General features: G+C 38.7%; 1 protein-coding gene across 2 annotated transcripts; it reads right to left on the bottom strand.

Annotated features, from left to right (window-relative positions):
• Positions 1-13,980: 13,980 nt before the first annotated feature.
• LOC132122128 (neuronal pentraxin-2-like) lies at positions 13,981-18,124 on the bottom strand. Of its 2 annotated transcripts, none has more exons than XM_059532043.1 (5): positions 17,528-18,124; positions 16,338-16,551; positions 15,808-16,052; positions 14,835-15,014; positions 13,981-14,599 (listed from the first exon to the last, which is right to left on the bottom strand). In XM_059532043.1, exons 1-5 carry the CDS (start codon positions 17,942-17,944, stop codon positions 14,372-14,374), a joined length of 1,284 nt encoding a protein of 427 aa, XP_059388026.1. In that variant the 5' UTR covers positions 17,945-18,124; the 3' UTR covers positions 13,981-14,371. The 2 variants fall into 2 exon arrangements, with proteins under 2 accessions (XP_059388026.1, XP_059388025.1); XM_059532042.1 differs by having other exon boundaries at positions 16,338-16,557.
• Between the last annotated feature and the right edge of the window lie 32 nt (positions 18,125-18,156).

Raw genomic sequence — 18,156 nt, forward strand, 5'->3', positions numbered from 1 at the left:
CTTAGAGAAGCAGAGTCTCTCAGAAGTAAAGATGGGCAGGGGCTCTCCAATCTGTGAAAGACTGCGTAAAAAAATTGTGGAAAACTTTAAAAACAATGTTCCCCAACGTCAAATTGCAAAGGCTTTGCAAATCTCATCATCTACAGTGCATAAAATCATCAAAAGATTCAGAGAAACTGGAGAAATCTCTGTGCGTAAGGGACAAGGCCGGAGACCTTTATTGGATGCCCGTGGTCTTCGGGCTCTCAGACGACACTGCATCACTCATCGGCATGATTGTGTCAATGACATTACTAAATGGGCCCAGGAATACTTTCAGAAACCACTGTTGGTAAACACAATCCGCCGTGCCATCAGCAGATGCCAACTAAAGCTCTATCATGCAAAAAGGAAGCCATATGTGAATATGGTCCAGAAGCGCAGTCGTGTCCTGTGGGCCAAGGCTCATTTAAAATGGACTATTTCAAAGTGGAATAGTGTTTTATGGTCAGACGAGTCCAAATTTGACATTCTTGTTTGAAATCACGGACGCCGTGTCCTCCAGGCTAAAGAGGAGGGAGACCTTCCAGCATGTTATCAGCGTTCAGTTCAAAAGCCAGCATCTCTGATGGTATGGGGGTGCATAAGTGCATACGGTATGGGCAGCTTGCATGTTTTGGAAGGCTCTGTGAATGCTGAAAGGTATATAAAGGTTTTAGAGCAACATATGCTTCCCTCCAAACAACATCTATTTCAGGGAAGGCCTTGTTTATTTCAGCAGGACAATGCAAAACCACATACTGCAGCTATAACAACAGCATGGCTTCGTCGTAGAAGAGTCCGGGTGCTAACCTGGCCTGCCTGCAGTCCAGATCTTTCACCTATAGAGAACATTTGGCGCATCATTAAACGAAAAATACGTCAAAGACGACCACGAACTCTTCAGCAGCTGGAAATCTATATAAGGCAAGAATGGGACCAAATTCCAACAGCAAAACTCCAGCAACTCATAGCCTCAATGCCCAGACGTCTTCAAACTGTTTTGAAAAGAAAAGGAGATGCTACACCATGGTAAACATGCCCCGTCCCAACTATTTTGAGACCTGTAGCAGAAATCAAAATTGAAATGAGCTCATTTTGTGCATAAAATTGTAAACTTTCTCAGTTTAAACATTTGCTATGTTATCTATGTTCTATTGTGAATAAAATATTGGCTCATGTGATTTGAAAGTCTTTTAGTTTTCATTTTATTAAAATTTAAAAAACGTCCCAACTTTTCCGGAATTCGGGTTGTATATGCTTTCCCCCTAGCTGTGACTCTCATCTTCATTTTGCCCTGTGCTGCAGTGATAGATGCTCCTCTCCAGTGTTGGGAAAGTTCACTTTCTACATGAACTAGTTCAAAGTTCAATTCACAAATTTTAAAATGAACTAGTTCAGTTCATAGTTCAAACTACAAAATTTTTAACTAAAGTTCACAGTTCCAAAAATGAACTAGTTCATAGTTCTTTTTTTCCATATGTTGCGGCGAGCTATTATTTTTCAAAATTATTGCCACAGCCCATAAAGAATCACAGACAGCAATTATTTTATCAGTTTTAACAATGAAGCTATGCGTCAGATTTCATCTTCATATCCAATTTTGAATCCTTATCCAACCAGGGTTTACATTAGCATTGAGGGGACAGCATTTCCCCATTGTTGCTTTGATGCATTGTCTCCCATTCTCACCGACCTTGTCATAAACATCATAAAATTCTTTTAAATGATCATACGCCTTCTTGCTACATGCTGCTGTCGTTTGCTGTTTTTTTTTTGATGACGCGTCACGCATGCGGCCTACGGCGGTGCGACACTGGTGGCTGGTGTTGCCAGATTGGGTGTTTTTCCGCTACATATTAAGACCCGTTTACGGTGTGTTTTAGCCGGGTTTTCGCCTGGAAGGCTCTATAGAAATCTGGCACCCTATTGAACGAAGTTAACCTGAGAGAGCGTGCCGTTCACAGACACCAGAATGAACTAGTTCACAGTAACGTTCATAAGGCATTAATACAGCACATTCAGTTCACGTTCGCCCAAAATATGAACGAGTTCATGAACTATCGTTCAATGAACGCGTTCAGGCACAACACTGCTCCTCTCATATTCATCTCTGTGTCAGTGTGTCATTTGTGGCAGCAATCCCTCATGGCTAAGGCTCTGGTGAGTGATTCAGATCAGAAAAGAGAACAAGAACATTCAATAATGTGAACATGCTTATTATGTATTTAAGCATTTTTTGAAAATGTTTTTAATTAAGTGTAACATACAGGTTTGTCCACTAGAGGTTGACATAGACCAGAAAGTAGACTATTTAATGCAACAACCTTTGTTAGAGGATTATTTTTGTTAATCTGTATTATCTAAATTATTCATGCAATGAGTTAGTGTTTCTTTCTTTCTTTTGTGGTTGTGTAGTCGTATAATTCTTCTCTCGAACATAAGCTATGAGTTATATACTTTATTAGATGTGATGCAGTTATGAAACCATTTCTGTCCCCTATGAAACCATTTCTGTTTTTTTTAAATAAACCAATCTAGTCTTAAAAGATAGATGAAATAGTTTGTAATAGTGTTTTTATTACGTTATCCTAATTTGCTGAGAAAAAAAGTGTTAAAATATTAAATTTAACAGAATATCAAGCCAAACTGACTTATTTAAACAAATGCATCATTAAGGTGTTTTCAATTTAAACCATAATTTTTGGACAAAATACAATTCCATAATAATGTTTCTATCATTATTCCAAAATATTGTGTATTGAATGATTTTGGACTGTTTTTGCTAATAAATGATGCGTGATCTGCAAATCACAATCTTCAAGATCTCTTCTGATTCAGATGAGAGAACTGATGAAAGCATTATGAATAGAGGACTTGTTTTTTTTAAAACATCTTAATGATAGATTTGTTTATTTAAAGCACAGCTTTTCACTTCACAAGGCATTAATTGATGGATTGAAATGTCATGTGGGTACTTGTGGAATATTTATGCCTTTATCAGCTGTTCTAATGGGATCTATTCACTATAATGTAGTGACAAATTTCTACAAATCTGTTATGAAAAACAAACTCCTCTATAATTTTGAATGTCTTGAGGGTGAGTCACAGTTTTCGTTTTGGGGTGAACTTCAAGATAGTGGCTATGTTTGTGCTACTAGTCATCCTCCTGGAAAAATCACATTTGCACTTTTCATAAAAACTAATTTTCATAAGAATCATATTTTGTCCTCAGTTTTTCACATGTACTAGTTTTCCAATAAAGGTTTCTGTTTATGAAGAAAATGAACAATGACAGGTCAGCACATCTCTCTTAAAACAGTGGAGTGACAGTTTGAAGTGTAATGTTAATATTATTGTATCAGATTTTATATAATCTGATATAAGAGAATATGTATTTATGTGTCATTGCCAATTATAATAAATGCCCATTTTCTCTTTTTGTGTGTCTTCAGATGGCAGATATGAATTATCTCTCCTTCACAGAAATCGAGCTGCATGTCAAAGATGCATCCGTCACCTTACAGGATAAAACAACTGAAGCCCAGCCAGAGACGGCACCCAAACCCTGATTGCCCGGTCTACATTAAAATCAATCCTTCATTGAATTCTTTTGTCACATTGTGTAATGATCAAGAACTCGACATGGGATCCATATGCAGGCTTTATTGCAGAAACACGTAGTTGTACAGGCAATGGTCAATACCAGCAATATCAGCAACGTAGGGAGAACAGAGAATCAAAATCCAGTAAACAAACAAGGGTCGGTAAGTAGGTAGCAAAGGTACATAGAGGAGATCAAACAGGGTTGGTAACAGGAAAACAAACAAGAATCGAGGATTAAGGCGTTTGGCGGTGCGTAAGTATTCCAGGTTCTTGTGATCTGTCAGTACAGTAAATGGGTGTGTAGCTCCCTCTAGCCAGTGCCTCCACTCCTCGAAGGCTGCCTTCATGGCAAGGAGTTCCCGGTCCCCGACACTGTAGTTGCGTTCCGCTGAGTTGAGCTTCCTTGAATAAAAGGCACAGGGATGAAGTTTAGCGGCGGGGTCTGGACGTTGGGACAGGATAGCGCCGATACCTGTGTTTGATGCATCAACCTCGACAATGAAGGGTAATGAGGGGTCAGGGTGACAGAGGATGGGCACGTTGCTGAATCATTGCTTCAGGGTCTGAAATGCTTTGTGAGTGGATTCTGACCATTGTAGTCGGTGAGTTCCTCTCTTGACCATTGAGGTTAGTGGAGTGACCACCGTACTGAAGTTCCTAATGAATCTCCTGTAGAAGTTAGCGAATCCTAGTAATCGCTGTAATTCCTTGAGGGTTGTGGGTTCAGGCCAGTTAAGAATGGCGTTGACCTTCTTCTTGTCCATGGCCACCCCTCCGGGACTGATTATGTACCCTAGGAATGTGGTGGAGGTTGTGTGGAATTCGCATTTCTCAGCCTTGGCATATAATTGGTATTTGATGAGGCGTTGAAGAACTGCTCAGACGTGTTGTACATGTTCAGGAAGTGTGTTGGAGTAGATCAGTATGTCATCAATATACACGATCACAGATATGTTCAGCATGTCTCTGAAGACCTCGTTAATAAATGACTGAAACACCGATGGACTATTAACCAGTCCGAACGGCATCACAAGATATTCATAGTGCCCTGTGGTGGTGGAGAAGGCGGTCTTCCATTCATCTCCCTCTCTAATGCGAATGAGATTGTATGCACACCTCAGATCCAGTTTGGTGTAGTACTGGGCAGTGCGAAGCTGTTAGAGGGCTGAAGGAACCAACGGAAGTGGGTAACTGAATTTCACAGTCATTTCGTTTAGTCCAAGATAATCAATGCAAGGACGAAGACCACCATCCTTCTTTTTCACGAAGAAGAACCCGGACGAAGCAGGGGACGGTCTGATGAAACCTTTCTGGAGTTCTTTTTTGATGTAATCCTTCATGGCTTCCGACTCAGGTTGAGACAATGGGAAGATGTGACCCTTTGGGGGAGAATGCCCTGGCAGAAAATCGATTGCACAGTCATATTTACGGTGAGGAGGTAAGGTGTTGGCTTGCTCCTGACTGAAAGCCTCCATAAGATCAGCATATTCCTCTGGAAGGTCGAGAATGGACTCTCGTGCTGGAGAGAGTGACACGGAACAGACAGGAATGGGTTTGACCAGAGAAAGACAGTTCTGTTGACAATGAGTGCTCCATTTCAAAACTTGGCCCTCTCTCCAGGAAATCTGTGGATTATGCAGACGTAACCAGGGTAATCCAAGAATCACGGGAGTGTGAGATGTGGGGAGAAACATAGAATTGAATCCTCTCCTTGTGAAGTAAACCAGCCGCCATCAAGATTTTGTGAGTGAGGTGAGTAATGGATCCAGAACCCAATGGTCGACTGTAATGATAAAAACTTCCTAATCATCGGGAAGAAGGAGACTGGAACCGGCGGACAATCAAACAAAGACTTTAATAATTCAAAATAAACACAAAACAGCGCACCAGCCCCTCACGGACGACTGATGCGCTCAAATAAAACCAGAACACAAACTAATGCCAAGGCCTGGTCCTCTCTCGTCCTTCACTGTCATCGCTCCAGTTTTATATCCCTCCATCTCCTCCATGGGCCTTGAGACCGGTGGGTCGAACAGGTGTAGCTCATCTCCAATCACTCCACCGGCCTCGCTCCCACGTCCCTCGGCCCCGCCCCACTCGTCATATACCCCCATCGCCCCTCGCAGGCCGGGGGGTACTCCTGAGACTGCGCTCTACTCCCCCCTCCCCTCCCTCCGGGGGGGATCTCTCACGGTGACCTGCGGGAAACTGGGGGTAGGACAGACGAGGCGAGAGAAACGGAGATGGAAGGAGGAGCGACAGAGACGAGAGAGGGGAGAGAGAAAATAAAAAATAAAAAATTCCGGTTCCCAGACGCACTGCTGCTCGGCCCTCCACCGGCTGGGCGATCTCCTCCGCGGTGCCTGGCGGTGGCACTGGACGGCCCTCAGTGGACGGCGCAACACTCCTCCACCGCCCGGTGGACGGCAACGGCTCCTCCGGTTTTGGGCAGCCGGCAGGAGTCCCCCGTTCCCCGTTGGGAACTGGCGGACAATCAAACAAAGACTTTAATAATTCAAAATAAACACAAAACATCGAATAATAAAACCAAAACATAAACTAATGCCCAGGACTGGTCCTCTCTCGTCCTTCACTGTTGTCGCTCCAGTTTTATATCCCTCCATCTCCTCCGTGGGCCTCGAGACCGGTGGGTCGAACAGGTGTAGCTCATCTCCAATCACTCCACAGGCCTCGCTCCCACGTCCCTCGGCCCCGCCCCACTCGTCACATCGACCATCTATTGACTCCACTGAGAGAAAGGTAGAGCATGGAATCAGCTGAATTTCATATCTCTTAGCGAACTCTTCAGAAATGAAGTTGCCAGCAGCCCCAGAATCAAGTAAAGCAGAGGTAATAACTTGTTTGTCGTTTATCCATCATTCAACGGGAATGCTTACACACTGGGTATCACAAATGGAAGTGAGAGGAGTACTCACCGAGCGTTGTGAGTAGAGCTGAAACAACGAATCGATTTAATCGATAAAAATCGATTATTAAAATAGTTGTCAACTAATTTAGTCATCGATTCGTTGCTAAATAACTTTTATTTGCCGTAAGCGGCTCATTTCGTGCATATTTCAAATCTGCGGTGACCAAAGTGTGGCAGTAATGAGTCACCGGAGGTTTTACTCAGCCAGTACAGCAGGAGAAGTAGCGAATAGCCAATAGCTGGCCTCGTTTTATGTCACGTGCTTCCCGAACAGCGTCTCTGCAGCATTTAGCGGGATGTGGGAGACTGGGAGTACTTTACTTTGAGCCTTCAAAAAAGAAGAGTAACCTGTAAACTCTGCACTACTGAGCTGTTTAAGGGGACGTTCACATATCGCATCTTTTGCACGCTCAAGTATGTTATTTCCAACACCGCACCGCATCGAGTTAAAAACATCTCAACTTTTCAGAATGCTGCAAGCGCATCGCGGGTCATGTGACAAGAACTAACCAATCAGCTTCATCCTTTCCCGTAACAACGTTAAAAGCTCAGTCAAGATGAAAGGAACAGCTGATCATAGTTGTATATGGATTTCCATTTTGAAATAAATTTAGTAGCAGAGCTACTGCAAGCGATTTTTTGAGCTGCAAATCCATTTATCATTTGCTGAAATTTCCGCGTCTTCAAGGAGAGAGCACGTCATGGTTGCTTATCAAAGGCAGACGCCTCAGGGGCGCTTCTGCCCGAGCGCTTTGGAAAGAAGGAGAAAGCGGCGCGCCTAGCGTTTTCCACGCGTTTTTAGGCACAATATGTGAACGGCCCCTAAGACTTTTATTTGTGCAGATTCTCCAGTACAATGTTGTTTGCAAATGTTTAGTCGTAAAAGCTGATAACATTGCTTTTTAACAGTTAACATTTAAAGCTTTACAAACATGTTCTGTGATCAGTTTGTAGTTTACCAGTTCAAAATTCAGTCGTGCAGCCTAATTATGACTGAATGAGAGAGGTAAATGTTTAAAGATATTTGAAATGCACTTTTTTTTTCTAAGTATTCACTGCTCTTTTTCACACAGCAGGTTTTTTGTGTGTGACTGTCCAATTTTTTTTTCTGGACAACCTTCTGATGGATTTTACTTTAAATTGTGAGTTCCATTCAGGTTTCATGCCACTGGCACTTTATTCGAAGGATTGTTTACAATTTCACAGCAAAAGCTATAAAGCTGTTTCCCAGTAAATAATAAAATACAATGCACTGCAATTTTATTCTGTTTTATCCTTATTCTTCGTGAAAATATTTTCTGAAAGATTCCTTAATAAGCTTCGTTCGGGATGTTAAACTACTTTAGGAGCTCTAAGGACTGCCATGGTGAAAACATTATTTTAAATCTCCTTGTGAAATTTGCTAGAGTATGGGTCAGTGTTCTGATTGCAGAAGAGTTCGAAAAAGGATTACTAACACAATAAAACAACTCCAGGTATATTTTTGATTAGGATATGACAGTGCAAAATGGTTAAAATCTCTTAAAAATCTATGCTGAAGGATAAAGACCATTTATTAATAATTTACTTGGGGGAAAAAATGGAAAAAACTAAAATATAAGTACATAAACCGATTAATCGTAAAAATAATCGACAGATTAATCGATTATCAAAATAATCGTTAGTTGCAGCCCTAGTTGTGAGGAGGTAGATGCCAAGTGGGGCAGTTGTTCCGTTGATGGCCAGGTAAGCCACAGTACATGCATAGTCTGTTATAGATGCGTCGATCTCTCTCCTTAACAGACAGATGGTAAGTGTTGATCTGCATGGGTTCAGTAGGTTATTAGATGGCAAGAAAACTGGATGGTCAGTGCGACGAGAACTGGTTCGTCGGGCACGTTGCAGATTGTTAATGGAAATGGTAAGTTCAATGAAGCTATTAAGATCTCTGCCCTCGTCTCTGCATGCTAGCTCAGCTTGAAGGTCATAATTCAGACCCTTGCGGAAAAGTACCTTTAACGCGTCGTTCACCCAGTTGGTTTGTGCCGCCAGAGTGCGAAATTGTAGGGCATAATCAGCCGCCGTCATTCTGCCTTGCGATTAACTCCAATAAGCGATCTCCAGCTCCCTTTCCCTCCTTAGGATGATTGAACACTGCTCTGAACTGTTGTAGGAAATCATGAAAGGCGATCTTACCAGTATCAGTAGTATACAGCGTTGGTTGCTGTTCCACAAACAATGAGCATTGTAATAGAAAGCCCTTACACATGGCGTCACCGTTGAATTTCTCCAGGAGAGCGAGACGGGGATTCACCTGGGGCGGCGTCCCTGCAGCGTGGGCAATGGCGGACGCTTCCGGCGTTGGTGTGGCCGCGGGGGCTGTATGGAGACTCTGAAAGGCTTTGACGAGTTCCTCGGTGATAGACGTCAGTTGATTCAGCTGAAACTGATTAGCAGCGATCTGACTGGCTTGGGCCGCCATGGTGGTATGCAGACCTTCATAAGCCGCTGGATCTCATGTTTGCGAAGTCTTCTGTAATGATCCAGAACTCGACATGGGATCCATATGCAGGCTTTATTGCAGAAACACGTAGTTGTACAGGCAATTGTCACGTACGGTGATACAAGAAGCACAGAAGAGATCCAAATGCAGGTAAAGGTTTATTGAGGGCAATCCAAAAGGCATAAACAGTCCAGGCAGGGTCAAAACCAGAAAATCCAAACACAGAAAAACAAAACAAGAACACACGGGAAGAGCAGACTCTGGGAGGTATCATTCATACGACAAGGACTCCGTGACACAGACTCAGACAGACCGGGTATAAATACAGTGAAGGATGATGAGGGAACTGGAGACAGGTGGGGAACAATCAATTTACTCAAACAAGGAGGAAGGTGACCAAACAAGGGAACAGGAAGTGATAAGGTGACGGACACCGTGGAAAAGGAGGACACCTAGTGGAAACCCAGGGAACACAACCCAGACACTGTGACAACAATGGTCAATACCAGCAATATCAGCAACATATGGAGAACAGAGAATCAAAATCCAGTAAACACGCAAGGGTCGTTAGGTAGGCAGCAAAGGTACGTAGAGGAGATCAAACAGGGTCGGTAACAGGAAAACAAACACGGGTAGTAACGCTCAGAAATGACAGACACAGCAAATCAAGACTTCACGTAGAACTGTTGTAATCGTCCAGCTTATATACATAGTCCTGATGAGTAGCACCTGTGATGGTGATCAGAGTCCAAGGACGGGGCTTGTGGGAAATGTAGTGTAGTCAGTGTAAATGAATGAGTGGATGCGTGTGTGTCAGTATTCAGGTGAGGGTGCCCTCTGATGGCCAGTAGAGGGAATCACGGGGTTCGTCTCCGTGACACATTGTCTATCTATTTACAACTAAAACTAAGAAAAAAGGCAGGTTTTGACTCAACGCCCTGTGAATCAATACAATACAAGAGCACTGAAAGCTTTTTGCTCATCTGATTCACTCTTCTCTTTCAGTGTGAACTCACTAATGCTTTCTCTGCTCTTTTTGTTTGTACTTGAGTGGGTTTCAAGGTTTACTTCACGAGGGTTCCATTTGTTAATGCAAACCTCCTTGAGATCGAAATGGATGTTGACACTGGTGATGAATCTTTAAAAGTATTAAAGTACACAAGGTTATAGCGATTGCATGCAGTTCAATAAGCGTGCCTTGGAATATTGGCCCAAATGTACAAACGCATGGCTATGCAGAACTATCATATTTCTTTGCGAGTGATTATGAGCGAGAGCTTCATAGAGCTCATTCTCCTGGAATGAATGAGTCTGACCTGTATTTTCCTGCTGTGATGATCAATGACATTTGCCATCTGCACTGTGAGGTACCAGGAAGACAAGAATTACAGCTCCACAAGGGACTGCAAAATACCTCTCTAGGTTAAAGGCTACAGATGAGCAATGCATCATACGTCTAGTAATAACTGTGCCCTTCAGCTCAAAAGTAGCTGAGGGATTATTCTTGCCCTTGGAAGTGTAGCAGGAGTCATGTATGTGGAAGGACTTGAATTATTTTCTCTACAAAAGTTAAGCAAATAATTTTTTCCATGGTTTTTTTTTTCACACAAGGAAACAGTCATCCAATTAGTAAAATGTGTAATAACTTATGCTACCTGTTCAAAAGTTGTGGTTTGTGTTCACCAAAGTTGTATTTATTTGATCAAAATACATTACAGTAATATTATGTAAAAAATATTTCAGTTTAAATGTAATTTATTCCTGTGATAGCAAATCTGTTTATACACACACACACACACACACACACACACACACACACACACACACACACACTACCAAGTATATATATATATATATATATATATATATATATATATATATATATATATAAATATATATAAATATATATATATATATATATATATATATAGCAGTGTTCAGTATCACATAATCCTTCAGAAATCATTTTAGTATGCTGATATCCTGTTCAAGAATCATTTATTATTATTATTATTATAATTATCATCAATATTTTTAATTTGATGAATATAAAGATCAAAGATAAGCATTTATCTGACATAAAAAGCTTTTGTGACATTATACATCATACCATTCAGAAGCTTGGAGTCAGTAAAACTTTTTTTTTTGTGGGGGTGTTGGGGTATGGAAACTAAGACTTTTATTTAGCAAGGATGCATTAAATTGATCAAAAGTGATAATGAAGACATTTACAATGTTACAAAAGATTTCTATTTCAGATGTTGTTCTTAGGAATTTTCTATTCATCAAAGAAACTTGAAAAAAGTTATACTCACTTGTTTTCAGTATAATAATAATAACAAATGTTTTTTTTACAGCAAATCAGAATATTAGAATGGATTCTAAAGGATCGCATGGATGAAGTAATGATTTTAAAAATAAATCTTTAAAACAGGAATAAACTGCATTTTAAAATATATATAGAAAGCAGGTATTTTGGATCAAAGCATGGTGAGAAAAAGATAATTAATTAAAAAACATAAAAAATCTTACTGTTCAAAAAATGTGGACTGGTAGTGTACAGACACACACACAAACATTAGAATTTTTTGATGATTAGAAATACTAAAAAGGACAGCATTTATTTGAAAAACTGTATAAATCTTTTGTTACATTATAAATGTCTTTAATGTTGCACTTTTGATAAATGTAATACCTCAATAAAACTCAATAAATTTTTTAAACCCTCACTGACCCCAACAGTTGAACTGTACTTTATATATTTGTATTGTTTATACTTTATTATTTTATTACACTCCTTTGAGATCACACTTTTAGGGTACAGTTTAGGGACCAATTCTCACTAGTTTCTTATTATTATGCAGATTAATAGGATATTGACTGATTATTAGTACTAACAAAGCATATTAATATGAATCCCTTATTATATAAGACCCCTTAATTCTATCCCAATACCTGAACATCTTACTTACTATTAATAATCATTTAAGCATTAGTAATAACCATAATCTTCCTTGTTCAGATTAACTCTGCTTTCTGGACTTCACACATCATTCAGTAATTCAATCTGATATCTACTTCACTCTAAAGCTTATAATGGTGATGTGTGACTGAAATGTATTTGGCAGAGCACGAGTAAACACAATTCTTTAAAGTGTTAATAATCTCAAGGATGTGAGCTGTGAGGAAGCTGGAGATTTTCTCCCCCTGAAGGTTCAGGTCACAGAGATGCAGCTGTTTTCTTTCTAGAACCCTAAAGACCTTCCCAAGTTTCCAAACTAAATACTGTATGTGCCACCAACTATGAGCTTTTTATCATCATTTCCACCTCTCTGAAGGTCGTTTTCTTTTTTAAAATAGTTTGTCCAGTCTTGGGAAATGTCCCTCTGTGACACAAGCTTTGGCTTGGGACTGATCTCATCCCCTTAAGACAGGCTAATGCCCTCAGAGCCACCTGTCCATCAGAGCAGTGTGATTACACGCTCTCCTTCCATTTTTTTGACCTCAACCACATTTATCTATATATTTATCTATACATTTATGTATATATTTATTTATATTCATATATTTATTTATTTATTTGTGTGAAGAAAACACACTAAACCACAAAGGAAAATATAGCAGTAGAAAAAAAAAGACTTCTAAGCAAACTTTATTTTTCATTGGCAATCACAGGTTAGCAGTGTCAAGCAGTCCCTGAATAATTGGCACGGTAAACAAAAAAGGCTTTTAAACAACACATTCCATAGCAAACAAAACAACACTGGATTACATATCTGAAAAATGCTTCATTTTTAAAAACAGGGTATAAAAATATGATAATATATTTCAAGAAACAGACCTTGCAACATAATTCACAGTTCATTAATTGTCTGCAAAATATTTGACAGTGTTAAAACATTCATAATCTTCAATGGGTAATTCAGTCAGTGTAAACGGAGATGGGCTTTAGATTCTGAAGAAAGATTATTTTTAATATTTTTAAATTAATATCGGTTTATACAAATCTATGACAGATTTTAAAAAGAAAGATGTTTGGTGCTTTAACCATATTATGAGCTCATTAATGTGATTTCCCTCACCAAAGTCTAAATTTATTTAGACTGTCTTACAACAAAAGATACAAAGGTGTTCCTCTTATATAATGTATGATCTTGTTCTTAAATAAAAACAGTTTGTAATGAAATATTAGCACGTTACATTAGACCACAGGGCAACAAAGAGGACACAGAAAGCCATGAGAACACTCTTTTTTAATCTAAAAACTTTTGCTGCGTTTACGCGATGTTGTGAATGATTGATAAACATTTTAAGATGAGAACACAGGATGTCCTACTTAGAGCTGTTCATGTCCTCGGATTTGGAATTATGAGTTTCTCTAGCAATGCTTAACACCAGATTATACACATCTGTGTAATCTGAGTAATCAATAGATGAAACCACAATAAAAAAAGATAATGAAAATGCCTTATTAATAATCGTATAGTTTATTCAGTGGGGTATTAGAAAGATATCCTGCTCTTACTCTGTGCTAGCAACATTAAAATAATTTTTATTTACCGATTATTCTTGCATTATTAAAAAAAATTAACATAATTATTAAGATGAAATATTATGAAATAACTGTTCAACTACTTTTTACTTCTAAAGCTGCTGCCATTTTTAGTGTTTCCATATGACGAGATAAAAAAAAAAGTTTACAAGTTGCAATTATGAGCTCTACGAGGACATGACTGCTTTTTATAAACCTCATAATTCTGGTAATTCCAACATGGCGTGAACACAGCTAACAAGATAAGCATACGCATGTGTGATTTTGTGTGCTCCAAAAAGGTGACATGACAATGCACCATGGAGTATAATGTAAATACACTGTAAATAATTGATAATCACTCAGTAATATGGTATTTATCAGAGTGTCAGAGTGTTTTGTAATGGCAATTTCCCTTAGCCACAAATGTCAAGTGAACATATCAACTGAAATGTTACATTTACCTACTTTTTGTAATCTATCCTAGAATATTTAAATATTTCATTGATATAGTTGATTTAAGTTGATTTTGCTAAACGATTTGCTACTTTTTGTTTAAGTGGTGAATCTTTTTTGAGGATAAAAAGGATTTAAAGGGACAGTTCACCCAAAAATTTAATTTACTCATCCTCAAGTCATCCAAGGTGTATATAACTTTCTTCTTTCAGACAAAAACTCTGATTGTATTCTAAAAGAAGAACTTCATATACACCTATGATGGCTTGAGGGGGACTAATCATTACGTAATTTAAAATTTTGGGTGAACTATCCCTTTAATATCATTCACTAATATCTGCAAACACCTTTAATTGTCAAATAGACGATCTTCACATAGCTCTAGTGGCCACTTTGAGGCTCCACCAAACACCTCAATGTTACTGTCAGTCCAAGCCACCACATTCCCAGGCGTGTAGGATGAGCAGTTTGACATGGCAATGATATCCGTGGAGCGCAGGACCCGATCCCAGATGTTAAAGTGGCTCAGTTCCCCCACAAAGGCCTGGGTTGCATCAAAGCGCCCCCCTACTACATCCTGTTGAGGCCATAAACGACAGGCCTCGTTAAGACAACAACAATAACCCCTTTTATTTTCTCTTAGAGGATGTGCTAACTAACTCTACGACATTGTTTACTGCCTGAGGTCATGTTTTATTTAAAGTGTAATGCTCATGAGTCAGTAACAATGTTGTGCAGGGATGGCATAAAATTACAGATACAGCGTGACTGTGCAGCAAAAACGGCTGTATCAGCTTTGCTTATGTTCTCACCTGCTCTTGGCCCAGGATGAGGACTCCTCCCTGCTTGATAGGATGCCAGGGGGCCAGATTTTCTCCTGATCCCAATCTTTGGCCATCCTGGTAGGCTTCCCAAAGCCCATCCCTGGTTGTCCAAGTGATGCAGATATGGTGCCACCTCCCATCGCTCAGTGATAGAGGTAGTTGTGTCACCTATTTGACAACAGTAGGTAGTACAATATTTAAAATATATATATTTTTTAGTATTTTCTTTATTTCTTGAAGCATGAAGTGAGATCTTAAGTTTCTTTTTTTTCCTACCAGAGATTATACTGCCAATATGTAATATCTCTGTTCTATATAAGGTATAGTTCAGCCAAAAAATATTCATCTTGTTATCATTTATCCATCCTCATGTCATTCTAAACCTGTAAAACTTTTATCTCTTCAGAAACACAAAAGAAAAAATTCTGAAGAATGATGGCTTCTATTTTGTGGAAACAACAACAATAATAAGAAAGTCATACAGGGATGGAATGATGACAGAATAAGATTTTTTTGGGGGGTGAACTATCCTTTTAACTCACTGTACAATGATTAGTTTCATTTACGCTCTCATATCTCATTTGCAGTCATGTTTTTTCAACTTTCCATGTTACATTTCCAGGTCACATGAACCCAGTGGTGTTAGGCGTCAATGACGTCAATCATTGCATCTATGATACTGCTGCTTTTTCTTTTTTGGAGTTTATCAGTATAAATCACTATACATTATATTTTTGTACTATATTTACAAATATATATTGCAAAAAAAAAATATGAAAGTCATTTCTATATGTTAATAAACAATAGTTTTCTTATACATTCATTTTAATATTATCTTTGTCAATGTAGAAGGTATAAGCTAAAAGATGATAATCTGCAATAATAGTCATAATAATCATCATCAGTGTCCTCATAAAACTGAATGCCAAAATTATCATTTCGTAATACACAGGTTTGTTACCTTGTCATTGATGAGCAGTTCTATAGGGTTATGGCCCCATTCGATCAGTACAATCTCATTTGCCTGGCCAGGCACTCCATAGGAAAATGGGGTTCCAATGCCGGGGCTCGAACCTGACTTGAGCCACATGCAGATAGTGAAGGCGTACATTTCTGGCAGGCTTTTCTTTACTTGTCCGAAAAGGTAATTTGTGCGAAGAGGAAGAGAGATCTTGAAATTCTCTGGTGATTTAAATCCAGCTCCTCCTAAAGTCAAAAAGGGTGATTTATTATTGTGCCATCTCTGGAAGAATGCAGAAATATGCCACAAAACAACCTGATTACCCCCTCGGCAGTCGGCACTGGAGGGTAATGAAGTTAAATCAAACATTAAGAAAAATAATGTGGACAGCTATGATCAAGTGTAGAGGAAACCAAGAGGTGAACTGTAACACTATCATGAAGCACATAGTGCTAAATTGTTACAAACATGGAAATCAAATGTACTTGGCAAAGAAGAATGAATAGAGAACAACAGTGTTTTGTCCAAACCTTTCTCCAGTTCAGAGATCCTGTTCATGAGAGAGTTGAGAGTACTGTCAGTGCGCTGGCGATGAGCGACGCTCTCATTATATAACTGGGACTTCTCTTCCTCAAGCTCATTGACCTTCTTGAGCAGTTGATTTTCCAAGTCCTCCAGTCTACGCTGCAGTAAATTTCTCAGCTCGTTAGGAAAGGAGGCACCAGAGATATTGGCTCGCATTTGCTGTTGCTTTGAAAGGTTAAACAACAGGAAAAAAAGGTTACTTTTTAAAGACTCCTATATGTTCCTGACAGAATTGTACCAATATATTATATATATATATATATATATATATATATATATATATATATATATATATATATATATATATATATATATATATATATATATATATATATATATTTTTTTTTTTTTTTTTTTTTTTTTGCCTTATAGGACCTATATATAGGACCTTATAGAAATATATATATATATATATAGAAATATATATATATATATAAATATATATATATATATATATATATATATAAATATATATATATATATATATATATATATATATATATATATATATATATATATATATATATATATAATTTTTTTTTTTTTTTTTTTTTTTTTTGCCTTGTAGGACCTACTCTATTCTGAGAAATACATAAATACATTTCTGTTAGGGACAAAATAAATTGCTAGGTCTCTAGGTTAAATGTTTTTTGAATGACACAGGTATAGTAAATATTTTTAAGAAATGCAATTGTTGATAATTAATAGAAATGGAATACCAATAAATGGAAACAAACTAAATGAATAAATACGGTCAGAAAAAGCCATTGTTTCCAAAAAAAGTAGCCCACTTCATGTAAAATAAATAAATAAATAAATAAATAATTTGTTAGAGTTAGCGTTTGCTCCATCATTTCACACATTCAGATTAACACCTGACATTTAAGTGGCACTGACACATTCCAGACATTTTGTCGCTTGGGGCATCGTAAGTAACTTTGGCATTTGTGGTTAAGGGATAGAGACGTACTGACTAATGAGATAATCCCTCTAGATCTTCAACGCCTCCACATAATTACCAAAATAGTCGGTGGCAGAGAAACTTCCGGCACGAATGTCATTTTAGTCATTTAATCTGCCTATTTATTCATGTAGAACATGACAAAACCTATGCAGCTCAAATAAAACATCTTACCTCTAGATTTTCCAGTCGATCTTTCAGACTCTGCATGGTTTTTCCAAGAACGTCAATGGTGTCATTTGGATCTTTAGGCACATCATCCATTGTGTCCTTATTCATTTTCCTAAATGTTTCAGAGTCAGACTCACATCGGGACAATTTTGACGTCAACTCTTTAATCGTTCCCAACTGAATGACAATTGTCTCCTTCTGTTGTAAGATGGTCTCGCGAAGTTGCATGACGGTGTTTCTCAGTTCCTCCTCTTGGACCGATGCGCTTTGAACAGGTAGAGACTGCACGGGGCAACTTGTATCCTTGTCAATGGGGACTGCGGTACACAGAAAGCGCTCACCTTTGTCATTCTGTCCATAGACAACTTTTACACACGTCAGTGCATAGATGGATATGAGTGCGGCGAGCAGATGAAGCATGTTGGAGCGATGTAATAAAGGCGCACGGAGAGGTTCAATGATATGTATGACAAAGTAATACTGTGTTGAATGGCAAAAATAATCTTAAACTACACATACCGAGTAAAACATTTGCATCCGTAGATATTAGTTATTATACCCTGCTCTTTAACACCTGACGCTGCGCTTCTCGCGCTAGTAGTGCTGCTTACAAGAGGAGCGTCACAGTCAAC

This window comes from Carassius carassius, chromosome 40 (genome assembly GCF_963082965.1).
Source record: "Carassius carassius chromosome 40, fCarCar2.1, whole genome shotgun sequence".
Lineage (NCBI taxonomy): Eukaryota > Metazoa > Chordata > Actinopteri > Cypriniformes > Cyprinidae > Carassius > Carassius carassius.

Coding starts and splice junctions, on each gene's coding strand:
- LOC132122128 (XM_059532042.1), bottom strand. CDS start 17,944: ATGCTTCATCTGCTCGCCGCACTCATATCCATCTATGCACTGACGTGT. Junction 15,015..15,807: donor AACTGCTCATCAATGACAAG/GTAACAAACCTG, acceptor GTTGTCAAATAG/GTGACACAACTACCTCTATC. Junction 14,600..14,834: donor TCATCCTGGGCCAAGAGCAG/GTGAGAACATAA, acceptor TGGCCTCAACAG/GATGTAGTAGGGGGGCGCTT.